The sequence below is a fragment of the Phalacrocorax aristotelis genome, chromosome 2 (genome assembly GCF_949628215.1).
Source record: "Phalacrocorax aristotelis chromosome 2, bGulAri2.1, whole genome shotgun sequence".
Classification (NCBI taxonomy): Eukaryota; Metazoa; Chordata; class Aves; order Suliformes; family Phalacrocoracidae; genus Phalacrocorax; species Phalacrocorax aristotelis.
The window spans coordinates 124,309,319-124,322,119 of record NC_134277.1 but is presented as its reverse complement, the minus strand read 5'-3'; the positions used below and the strand labels follow the sequence as shown (position 1 = coordinate 124,322,119).

General features: G+C 36.2%; 1 protein-coding gene across 3 annotated transcripts in view; it reads left to right on the top strand.

The window, feature by feature from the left end:
- RB1CC1 (RB1 inducible coiled-coil 1) overlaps window positions 1–12,801 on the top strand; it is a 78,649-nt gene that overhangs the window by 49,178 nt on the left and 16,670 nt on the right. For all 3 annotated transcript variants that reach the window (XM_075085015.1, XM_075085014.1, XM_075085016.1), the window contains 2 exons: window positions 4,421–6,336; window positions 10,787–10,946. In XM_075085015.1, the coding sequence (XP_074941116.1) occupies window positions 4,421–6,336; window positions 10,787–10,946 (2,076 nt within the window). The remainder of the gene's footprint in view (window positions 1–4,420; window positions 6,337–10,786; window positions 10,947–12,801) is intronic.

The window sequence follows — 12,801 nt, the reverse complement described above, 5'->3', positions numbered from 1 at the left end:
TCTTATCCTTAGTATTGCTGGGAATTTGCAGTATATAATTAGAAGGATGAGTAAACATTTAATAATAGTCCTGAAGATGCCTACAGCTTCATACACTACACATTCTGGTGACTGAGATATCGTTCCAGTTTGGTGCCCAGTTGGTGATGACCATGCGTGTGTTGATTGTTGCCGGTATAGCAGAATGTTGCTCTTGTTCTCTCCCAAAGAGACACATTTGACCCCAACCTCCCTTTCCATACAAGTGGCAGCAGAAGCTTAGTTCTTTAAGTTGGACTGGGCTAGTTTTTCTGGCTTGTTGGTAGAGCTAAACTGCTGCACTGTCCAGGTCAGGTGGGAGTTCATCCTACTGCATCAGCCGTAGCAGCCGGTCTTTGATAGTTGCTCTATGCAGGAAAGAAAAGCTGTGGCTGTAGACAAATGAGCAAAGAACAAGTCAGAGGAGATCCAGTACTTTACTGAGGATGTTAGTAGCATTTCTTTTTAGGTGTCCCCATAACTCTTATTATTTCAGCTTTCAAGTTCATGGAACCTTAATGATGATATGTTTCTCTGCTATCTGATTTCTTTTTCAGTATTACATCAAAGTAGTTAAAGAACATTATTGTTGATTTTTGTTTATTACTACTTTGAAATATGTTTTCCTTTTTAAAACTTTCTGTTTATTCTTTGTAATTTAATTGTCTCACACCAAAGATATTGCTGTGCCCCCCCATTTCCATAATACAGGAAAAGTTTAAGCAGATCAGTGATTGGGTTAAAGATTTCCAGGAGAAAGTTAAGGTCCCCGTAGGAATCAGGTAAGACGATTAAGGTGTCTTCTCCACTGTTAGTAGGTATCTAACATATGCAATCCTTTGGTATTAAAAGTGTCTCTTACAAGAGAAGCTGGCTTTTCAAATGAGATTATGAATCTACCATTTGTTCTCATTGAGTTCAAAATTCAAACGTTTGTAAGCCTTTCAGGAATTGCCCTATTCCCTGACTATGTTTATCATAGTAACATGACTAGAACGAGGCATGTAATCTAGCAACACCTGAGAACTTAATGAACTCTGCTTCTCTGTCTCAGCTTTCTATTTTTTCTTGTTTGCTCTTGACTCATTTTCCTTTGTCATCACAGGAATTATAGTGTATGACAGATGCATATGTTGCTGCCTGTAGACTGTAAATAGACTAGATGGCAGGCACCGGCTTCTTGGGGAAATAGGCAACAGGAAACAGTCTTCCATGTAGTTTCAGCTACTCAAGACATGAGGTTTAACTCTTCACTTGGCAGTAATCCTGTACTCTAACTAGAGACCCAGCTCACAGTAGCCACTGCAAAGGCATGGAATTTATTACATTTGATCATGAGGAAGCCGATCTCATTAGAGTATTGCACCACACAGTGACAGTTATGGTTTTTTGTTTCCTTCTTTATGCTATATCCGTAGTCATTACCTTCTGGGATGATTCTGCAGGGGTGCCAAAAGTAGATACCATCTTTCCTTTGCGTGTGGCTTTTTGTAGGACCTTCTAATATTCAAGATCTTTGAAGTGCTTTTTAATATGCGCTGACATCTGTGTTGTTTTTATTACTGTTAAAGCTCTAGTTTATCAACGTTAAATGTTTGTCACTTAGAGTATGTATGTATCAGCATATACAGTGTCTTTCAATATTTCTTTTCCTAAGTTTTTTTAGATAAAAGAACAAGCTGAAATTAAACCCAAGGCAAATGCTTAAACCTGGACTAATAGTGCCTTTAACAAAAGGATTATTTCCCTTTAACTTTTTTTGTCTCATGTCCCATGTTTATTTTTGATAACTAAAGACAATATTTTGTGTATAACATAAGTGTTTTACAGTGGGTTTTCATCATTGGATTTCAAAATCACTGTATGATTGATTTTCATGTAGATGGAAAGTCTAATGGAGGTGAAGTATAAATGCAGCGCTGCTATATAGATGAGCGTCAGAGCTGGAAATGGATTCTTCCTAAATCTCAGTTCAGAATTCAGTCACACTGTCTCTCAATTAAGAGAACATTTATATGGTACAGAGAAGAATAGGGTCCCTTTTTGGGTTGCAGCCATTTGTGAAAGATTGAGAAAAGAAAAATCAGCTATTTATACATCAGCAGTCTGATAGCTGTCCCTTCTGTCTGGGTTTTTTGGAGTTCTGTTGCTGGCCACTTACTGCCCAAACGCTTACTTTTTATCAGCAGTCAAGTAGCTAAGTTCAGTGGATAGCAAAAGTTTCTTCAGTAAAAACTAATGTACTAAAGAACACCAGACACATGATTTAAATGCCTGGAGACAGTGTGGATGGTTTAGAAAAGAGGCATGAGCAGGATCATCAGCTGGAGGCAGTGTTGGCTTTTTGGAGAAGAGCACCATTCTGAAAGATCTCCAGCACTTTGACACTAAGAATCTTATGGGAGTATTTTACTGCAAATATTCCCATGAATCTTTACAAACCGTTTCTTTGCAAGATGGCCACATTCCTCAGATGAATAAGATCAAACAAGTCCTTCAAGGGTGAAGGATGTAAAAGCAAGGTAATGGTTGGGCTATGGTGTTACAGACAATGCATCTGAGATCTTTCAGGACACTGATTCATTCAAAAAACTCAACATCTTTTCCAGTTTGTGATCCTGATGAATCCTGCTCATGCCTCTTCATCCTACATGTCAGAGATGCTCTCCTTATGTATTTTAACTGTGTCTATTTTACTGTAATTTTCTTAGGGAAAATTGCTTCGTTATCCATCCTATTACAGGCTTGCTCAGGAATGCATCCTTGGTGGATACTGAAGCTGTATGGTGCTTTTTGGCTTCCACTGGGATGTGTTCTGCACTTGCTGAAGCTTAAGGTTTATTTTTTGTTCTAAGAATCTGCAGATGATATCATTGTTGGCATTAGAGCTTTTATATTCCCTGTTGTATTTAATAGTTAATAGTATAATATACTGCAGGTTGAACGTTTGTTCCTAATTCTGGTAGATGTGAAGATAGTAAAGGAGATGACTTCAATACACACTTCGCTTATTCTGTCAAACAAAGCTTACAAGCAGTAAATTTATTACATTAAATCTATTAAATAGCAAAGATAAGAAAAATCTGTAACTGAAGTGCAGTCTTGTAGATACATCATACTGAAAGGTAAACAGAGTTTTAATCACATTCAAAAAGCTTGACGGTCACAGAACACAGGCTGTTTGCACAGTCTGTAAGGCCTTGCTGAGGTTGATTTTTTTTTTTTAAGCATTTAAAAATGGTTCTTTACTGCATTTCAGATGCATAGATAAGTGAATGTAACTTGGTCTGCAGCTACAGCTATACAACTATGACAAAAAATTTGTCTGCATTCATCTGAAACATATATTCCATGGCAGTATAAGAAAAAGATAATGTCTTTAAAAGAGCAAAGTCTGGTTTTCAAACACTGTGCATGAATTTACAGCAGAGTATGCACTGGAATGTGAGATCTTGCTTTATAACTCATATAGTAATGAACAAGATCTGAAGAGAGTGAGATTTAAACACGTTGTCTAATCACAATTAATTGGAAAATTGATTTGAAGGTAAGTTTTTAACCTTTTAGAAATCAAAAGCACTGGAATTGAGAAACTTTACTTAATCTTTGTATTGGTTTACAAGCTGCTGTTACTGGTGGATGATTATGGGTGGTTATTCTAACCATTAGTTTTTCAGCTGAAGATTGAAGGATCGGGTGCTACAGAAGAAGGTTTGCTGATATCCAGGGTCTAGAGGCAAGATGACAGAAATTGGGAACAGCATGGAGGGGAAAAAAAATCCACTCACACTGTGATGTCTTGCATTCTGAAAAATCAGAATGTTGCCTTTAGTTAGAATGTGCCCTTCTTTGTACTGTCGTACTCTTACACTCTCACAAGCAAAACAATTCTCATTCATGTTTTTGATACGTCAGTAGACAATAGTTCTGTTGTAATAAAGCTTTCTGTAAACCTTCTTAATTTAGTATATTAATAGTGACTGGACTGTGCTGATTTTTAACAGCAGCATTAGCAACAATGAAAATATTTTGGTTACAAAATCATTAGGAGAACTGAAATCAATAGGCTGTTAGACAACAAAGCCTATTTCTCAGTGGTTACTTCAGTTTTTTGAATCATCCAAACTTATGTTTCAGTCCTTTCAGATAAAATTATATGTGATCTGTGTAGGACTTTTGGATTTAATATTTACAAATAATACTTTTTTGAAACTTACTGGAAAATCTCTGAATTTCTGCAATTTTTACTTGCATTTAGTTGTAAGTATTTTGGACTGTTACGGATAATAAGGCTGACCTTTTATGTTCTTGGTTTTGCCTGGTAATTTTTAATCAATTTAAAATATTCACACTTTTGCCTATCACTTCATTAAGTATTTGTTTCATATTTTATAACTTGCAGGCCTCCAACAGTCAAGCATCGCCACAATCTGCTACTACACCAAGGATGGAAAGTACAACAGGAACCGCAATTGCTACCTCTTCAAGAACTCCTCCATCACTCAGTCTTCAGGGTCCCCTGTGTCCGCCTGTGTGTCTCCCAGCTCCATTAGAAGAACTGTCTCCGGACAGCATTGATGCTCAAACATTTGATTTTGAAACTATTGCCCATCCGAACTTGGAGCAAGCGCTTAAGCAAGGATCATTAGACTTGGATTCATTAGCAGAAAGTCCAGAATCTGACTTTATGTCAGCAGTCAATGAATTCGTAATAGAAGAAAATCCCGTATCTCCTAATGTAATAAGTGATCCACAGAGTCCAGAAATGATGGTGGAATCTCTTTATTCTTCAGTAATCAATGCAATAGACAGTAGACGTATGCAAGATACAAATTCTTGTGTAAAGGATGTTTCAGTAGAAAAGGCATCTGTCGGTGTTTGCGTGGAGAAGTGTAGGGTTATTGCTCAAGACTCAAAGGTACATTTAAAAGGTATAAAAGAAGATCTTTGCCACTTTAGAACACTTGTACAAAGAGAACAGTGTGACTTTTCTAATTCTTTAAAATGCACTTCATTAGAAATAATAAATACTATTGAGAAGGTAAAACTTTCACTTGAAAAAACACTAAAAGATAAACATCAAAAAGAATTACAGTCTTTGAAAAGTGAATATGAAACTAAAATTAATAAATTATTGGAGGATGGTGAAGAAAATAAAAAGAAGATTAAAAAGCTAAAAGGTGATTTATTAGGCCTTGAGGAAGTTCTTCAGAATAAGAATGATGAATTTGCAATAGTGAAAAATGAGAAAGAAGCTGTAGTTTGCCTTCAGAATGAAAAAGACCAGAAATTACTTGAATTGGAATGCCAAATGGAGACACAAAATTGTGAAATTAAGGAACTGAGACAGTCACGTGAGACAGTACTTGAAGACTTGAAAAAGCTTCACGTTGAAAACAAGGAAAAACTACAGCTCCTGAGGGCAGAACTTGAGAGTTTAGAGCAAAGCCATTTAAAAGAACTGGAAAACAACTTACAAGCCAGGCATTTACAGGAGTTCGAGAAGGTGCTAGCTGAGCACAAGGACTGTTTAGATAAATTACAAAAAGAGAACCAGCATAGACTTGAACAAATGCAGGAATCTCATGCAGTAGTTGTGCAAGAGAAACAACAACAAGTAGAAGAGTTACAACTCAAGGTTTCAGATCTGTCTGATTTAAGGTGCAAATTAGAAGTTGAACTTGCCCTGAAAGAGGCAGAAACTGATGAAATGAAGCTTCTTTTGGAAGAAAGCAGAAACCAGCAACAAGAGGCCTTAAAATCTCAGATTGATAAGGAAACTGAAAACTTAAAGAAGGAGATAGATAAATTAAACAATAAAATACAAACTAACACTGATGAATATCAAGTGGGCTTATCGGAACTAAGGACTCTAATGACAATTGAGAAAGACCAGTGCATTTCTGAGCTAATAGAAAGATATGAAGAAGAATCAAATTTGCTTAGAACTGAACTAAATAAAGTAACGTTTCTTCATCAAAAAACTTCTGAGGCAGAAAAAAGACTTTCAGAGCAAATAGCGGAACTACAAAGTAAGTTAGAATTGGAAGCGAATGCCCTAGAAAAGGAAAAAACAGAAAAATTGTCTCTCTGTGAGCAGCAGGAAAAATATGAAGCTGTTATCCGTAAGCTTAAGGAAGAGAAAGAACTGTTAGTATCTAACCAAGAACAAGACAGGCAGTTGCTCATTCAGAAGCTCAATTGTGAAAAAGAGGATGCAGTGCAAACTGCTTGTAAAGAGTTTGAATTACAGAGGGAAGCTGCTGAAAAAGGGCTTTTGGAAAAAATACAACAACTTGAGATGCAAGTAAATCGGAGGTACTGTAAGAATTAAGTTGCTGTGTTTTCTTAGTATTTTAAAGTAATTGATATGGTATATTCATGATGCACTATGCAGTAAATAAAATTTCTATGTATTTGTAGTAGTCTTTATCTGGGTTGGTTTCTATATTCAAGTTTTGAGTTATGTCCATTTTATAGGTGGTGTCTGTGTCTGTAGTTAATCTCAAAGATTGTAAAATATCTTATACGATATTATTTCCAGACAGCAATGAAGGTTTTATATTTCAGTCTTGTAATGTTATGTTGAAGGAGTGTTTCCACAATAGTTTGTTGCTTGAAATTCCGATTTTGATCGTCTCAGCCCCTCTCTCCTTTCTCTTCCTTTGCTCTGGTATTAGCACTGTGTGAAGATGCAGTGGCTAGCTTTTAGGCTGATAACTTTCTTCTATTGAGTAACTCTGCGTTCTTGTTGGTACTAATGGTGGCATGAAAAAGTGTGTGGCAATGTATATGATCAACTAAGAACTGCCTGATGGCCCCTCTGAACTTCCATTGACTTTAGCTACCACAGTTACGTATTTCAGGGTCCATTTGAGCTTTAGCGAAACACCTGTGGGCAACATAATTTTAAATAACATCCTAACATTATTGGTTTTGACTGTTAATTCCTGCAGTGTTTTTCCACTTTAAGAAAAATATATTTTCCCTTGCATAAATGCATAGAATTACTCTGACCTATCATATCTTACTGATTTACTAGATCATAATGCCTGTCAGCAGAGTAGATTATGATGTTGTGGAATGAAAATACAAGAATTTTTCTATGTGGCTACTGCTTAGAAACAATATTCTATTTTGAAATGCTAGAATTTGTCGTTTATGTTCTTGTAGTGTGAAGGAATGCAGCAGATAGATCTTGCTTGTACGATAACTAAATAGAGCATTTTTTTCTAGGTATTATTATATACCAAGTATGTGAAATGAGAAAAGACCAATAAAATGGACAGAATGGGCATAAAAGCCAGAAGAGTACTGCAGAACATGAATGCAGACTTAAGTTAGCATTTAACTTCTGAATATCAGTGCAATTATTTAAAAAACAAAAAAGAGGGAAGGTTATGCAGAGAGTCTAACACGTGTGCACAATTTACTTACATAGTGTAAGCGAAATCTGAATATCTGCTCCACTTGAATTATCCACCTCACTCCCATTACCTCAGGCTTTTGATATGTGAACATATCTGTCATTAAATGATGTGGTATCAGTGTCTGTTTTGTCCATCAGTGATGTCAGTGTATGAAAAAATACATCAAGATATTATATTTGAATTATAATTGGGGTATAATGAAATTAAGAACTGTCCTTCTTAATTGAGCAAAATATTCTTTTAATGCAATATGGTGAAATGAGGAGGGAAAACGTAAACCCTATGTCCTTTTCCTTTTATATGTAATAATGCACTGTAGAACTTCTAAAAACTTGACTCAACAGGAAAAAGATGTAGCTATCTCATCAGACTCTTTAAAAATCCACCATCTACACTTAAATTTGAACAACCTAGTGCAGCTGTGTGTACTCTTATACAAACTGGATAAAACAGATGGTAACGTATTTCAAAGAAATAGCTGCTTCAGTCTAGAGTAGTGTTAGTAGGTTGTTATGAGTTCTGTCAAGTAATTTAATTTTCACTGTGACGATAAAATATGCATTGCCTCCTAAGGCTGTTCTTTATGCGTTTGATCTGCTGTTAGGCTTTTTCTCTAGGATAAAGACATGCTGTGTTTTATCTCCAGAGGGCATGTATGTTATGTGAATCTGTCTTAATATTTCAAAGTCACTGTCTAACTGTTTGGTTTTTGAGTTCCTAAAGCTATTCCAAGCTATGTCATTAATTCGAGTTGACTTGACTTACTCAGTCATCTTTCAGCAGTTAACTTGTGATGGTAGAAACTTTGTTTAGCATGTGCCTATATGCTTGTCAGATGAATGTCCATTTCTGCAAGAGTAGTGTTACATTAGCCGTCTGGAAGGCATGGACAGGGGGGTGAATTGTTAGATATGACCCAAGCATTGCACTGGTATCAGGAAGTTTTTGAACTTCCATGAAAACTAACAAAAATATTTAGAGGTGACAAAAGAAATGTTTGTGATGCATGCATCACCAAGATATGCAAATTAACGTGTTTTGGTTATCATGTGCCTGGAATTCGAGTTATCATGATTGGGAATGATAATAAAATTGAAAGGCGTTTGTAACTCTCCTGTTTACTCTGTCTACTGTATGTAGTATATACTAAACATGATTAACTGAACACCACCATTTCTGTAATGACTTTGATTGTTAAGCAGTTTCCTGGTTAGTTAAAAGATGTAAAACTTTGTACAGAATGTTAGAAATAGAAAAGGAGTCTTGACTGCTTTGAAAACTGAGTTACATTTTTGGTGTCTTCCAGCCTTGGTATTTCTAGCCATTTCTGTCTGACCACTGTCAGTAGTGAAGCTTCTCTCTCTCACAGAACACATGCTCTCTCTCACAGCTAGGCTTAGTTTAGAAATAAATTGAAATTTAAACCAGCGCTAAAATGCTTTCTCAGACTGGATGTCTCATGACTTGCTTTTATTTTACTTCTGATTTCTGGAACGTCAAAGGTTGTTTTGCCCCTCTGAGAACTTCAGTTGGATTTCAGGGCTCTCAAAACTTCTTACGGGCTTTTTGAGTGCTTAGCTACTGCCTAATAGTTTGTATCTTCAGCATGTGCCCATGTGGTAGAACAGTGGAAGTATTGCTAAATATGTGCTTTGTTATCTTAGGGTAGAGCATTACAGTGTTTACTTGCAAAGGAACCCCCCTCTCTGAAGAAATGAGCTTTTGGTATCTTGAAAACACTAAAAAAAGTTAGGCATTGTCACTGTTGCCGTACTTCTAGAGACCTTTGCGGATTAATTGTGTAAACCCCATACCTGATGCAGTGACGAGGTCTGAAAACTAGGAATGTATGTTAGCATCCTTTGCAGAATAACAAGTACCCTTTACTTGGCTGTCATTTGCAGTCAGTAGTCCAGGCAGCCTATTCGAGAGGCACATGGTACCTGCTTTGATTTAGCACAGATGACAGCCTTGGCTTTAGGCTGATGTATTACCTTGGCATTTAGATAACTTGGAATTAGATGAGTGAATTTTTGTTGCTTGTAAAGTAAGGTGCAGGTGTACCTCTTCTTCACACTTCTCAGACAAACTTATCCCTGTGCTTTCTTAACTTGACAGGGAGAATTGATGGCAGGAACAGAGGTAGGCAAGTATGTGGTGGATTGTATGGTAAAGCAAAGACTCTGTAGAAATGGCTGGAACCGGTAATTTGATGGATGCCCAACCTGCCATCCAGTATGCAGTGACCAGAATTGTAGGGTCCCTGCTTCTGCAATTCAGATTTCTTTCGTTTTTTTCCTCTCTGCTGAATCTTTCTGGTGACTCTGAGGTTCTGTATCCCTTAGTCTTAACAGAGAAGCTTTGCATTATGAAGGAAGAAGAATTCTTGAAGCATTTTCAGCATTAGGAGTTGTGCTTGTGAGTGTTGTTATATTAGCACACGATGTTTTGCTTTCAGCACAGCCTACCTAACATCAGGCGATCGTATCTCCAGGCTGCTCTGACTAGAGAAAACCATTGACACACACAGATATAGAGTTAGGCTGGGGGTGTGTGTGGGGGGGTGTGTGTGTGTGTGTGTTTCTTTATATTAAATATGATTGTGGCATATAATAGAGCAATAATAGAAATTTAAAATAATACTTTTTACCAGAAGTTGCCCAACAAAGGGATTTGTCTATCCTAGTGTTCTTTGGTTCTTGATAACTCAAGCCAAAACACAGAAAAGGATAGTTAATGCTTTGTGTTCAGCAATAGAAAATATTTGGCCTATGTAACATTGCCTGTTTCAAGAGCCATTTAAGGTCATTATCCTTCCTGCCTCGATGGCTGTTGCTGCTTTCCTTTCTTTATGATCATGACTACCATTTTCCAGATTGTGCAACCCAGAGTTTTGAGCTTCATATCTGGATTTCTTAGCATCAGATTTACTGCTGAATAGCTTTAGTTATGTGAGAGTTCTGGAGGCTTTGTATTTTGACATACTAAGAGTATTCAGGGAGTTGATATGTCATTATTCTTCTTTTTACTGTTTTCTACACCTTCTGTTATGTTATAAAAATGAAAACAAAAATCTCCCCCCTCCACAAAATTCCAAAATTAGAGTCCGTGTAGTACACTAGAAAACAGAATGGCAAGAGTGAGAATTTTGGTGAGATGCTCATGATTAAAAAGTAGAAGTAAAGATTAGTCATTACTTAATTGGAATACAGTAGTTATCAAACGTTTCAGAAAACTGTCTCAGAAATGACCTTCTGACTTTCGTGTGTTTGCTTATTTCATGTATTCTGGAACTCTGTATATGCTGCAAATTTAAAGCCTAAACATTTTCTTTTAAGTCCTCCCACTGAATCATCTGCTGAATCAAGCTTGGTTGCTGAACTTCAGGAGAAACTTCAGGAAGAAAAAATGAAGTTCTTAGAGCAACTTGAAGAACAAGAGAAAAGAAAGAATGAAGAAATGCAGAATATCAGAACATCGCTCACAGCAGAACAGCAGGTAAAGCTGATTCTTTATTACTTTTGCTCCCATGACAATTCAGTTACGGAGTTGGCTGTGGGATTTTTGGTTTATTTTAGTTGTTTTTTTTTCCTGCGTAACACTTACACATCCTAAATTCGTGCTACTACCTGGAGCCAGGAGATGATATGTTAATAGAGTTCAACACTTTAGCATTACCAAAAAAAACCACAACAAACACACACACAAAACCCACATTTAAATATCTGTGAACTGGGCAACGCAGACTCAGTTTTGGTTATTTTCTGACTTCTGCTTAAATTGTTAAGCTAGTGCTGTAAATTAATATCCATTAATCTCCAGAAAAATACTGGTTAAGTATAGTTTAAGCTAATAACACAAAATTTGTGGACAGCACAAAGTTAATGATTTGAAATACTAATTGATTTGGAATTCCACTTAATGGTTTTTAAAATTTCTTAGCCTGGGCAGGTGGCATTTGAGCTTCAAGCCAAATGTTATATTTTGCTTAATAAACTTAGAAACAGTATGTGCTCCACACCATGATACAAAATCCTATTGTACCAGATTAATAATCATGTCTGTATCCACACATTTTTCCCTTTCAAAACATCTTGAATCTCTCAGATTTTGTAGATGAGTCTTCAGTTCTTAAATTAAATATGTTAGTGACAGCTATTATCTCCAGTGTTCTGTTGCATTTAAACACTAAGAAGGATCTTTTGTTTTAAGCACCTCTACTTACTTTAGCTATGGTAGGATCAAATAAGGACAAAGAACCAGTGTAGCAATCAGCCAGTTTGGTGAATGAATACTATGAATCACTTGGTGTAGACAGCAGAAAATTGCAGACAGGTAAAGGAATAGTTTTTATATTTTTGGACTGCAAACATCAATACTAAAGTGAGCCTTACATAATAAATCTAATAGGATTATTTCATACATTACCTTGGTAATCATACATTTGTTTTTCCATCAGAACATGCCTTAATATGCCATTTTCCTCATTATCTAATAATATTCGTTTGTGCAGCAAAGCGTGGAAGGGAAGGTTTTAAGGCATTAACAGCAAATTCTAGGGAAGATGGAACCTTTTATTTAATTAAAACAAAGCAAAACAAAAACACAAACAAACAAAACAAAAACCAAACCACAAAACAACCAAGCCCACAATAACAACAAACTCCATAATAATGGTCTATCAGTCAGTCCTGAAAGCCTACTGCAGTGCCTCTGCTGATCACTGAATATTCTGGGTATTCAGCCTCACCCTGGGTGTAATTTTCTTTTTCTCAGTAGAGGTGTTACTTATGCTTGTGGCATTTGATAGGTTTGTTATGCAGACATATGTCAAAGGCTGCTGTGCACTCTGTAGGGTGGGGAGCCTGCCAAATACCTTGCATTTTAAGACTAAATGTTCATAGGCATAGGTCAAGACAATCTTAAAATTAACCAAAAAAGTGAAATTGTAATTTAAAGTATCCTTTTAATAGATGATTTTTGGTAGTTTTCTGTCTGTTTCCTCAGCACAACCCTAAGAGTAGGAGGGGTGAGGATATAATGGCTCGTAGGACTGAAGAAGCAGAAAGATTTGTGAGGCTGATACCAAAGGACAAGCTAGCCTTTTATGTTCAGTTTTTCAAACTATTAGCCAGGATTCCTGTATTAATTAGTTAATTAATTAATTAACTTAGCATTAATTAATTGTTCACTAAGGCATTAATGCATGCCTTGAAATGTATTTTTAATTTAGATTCCAGTATATTATTCTAATTTAGTAATAATTATATTTTTCTTTTCTATGACATGTAACACGTCTTGACGCAGTGCAGCTTTCTCTTAACTGTTCTAATCCTTAAAGTAACTTCTTCCT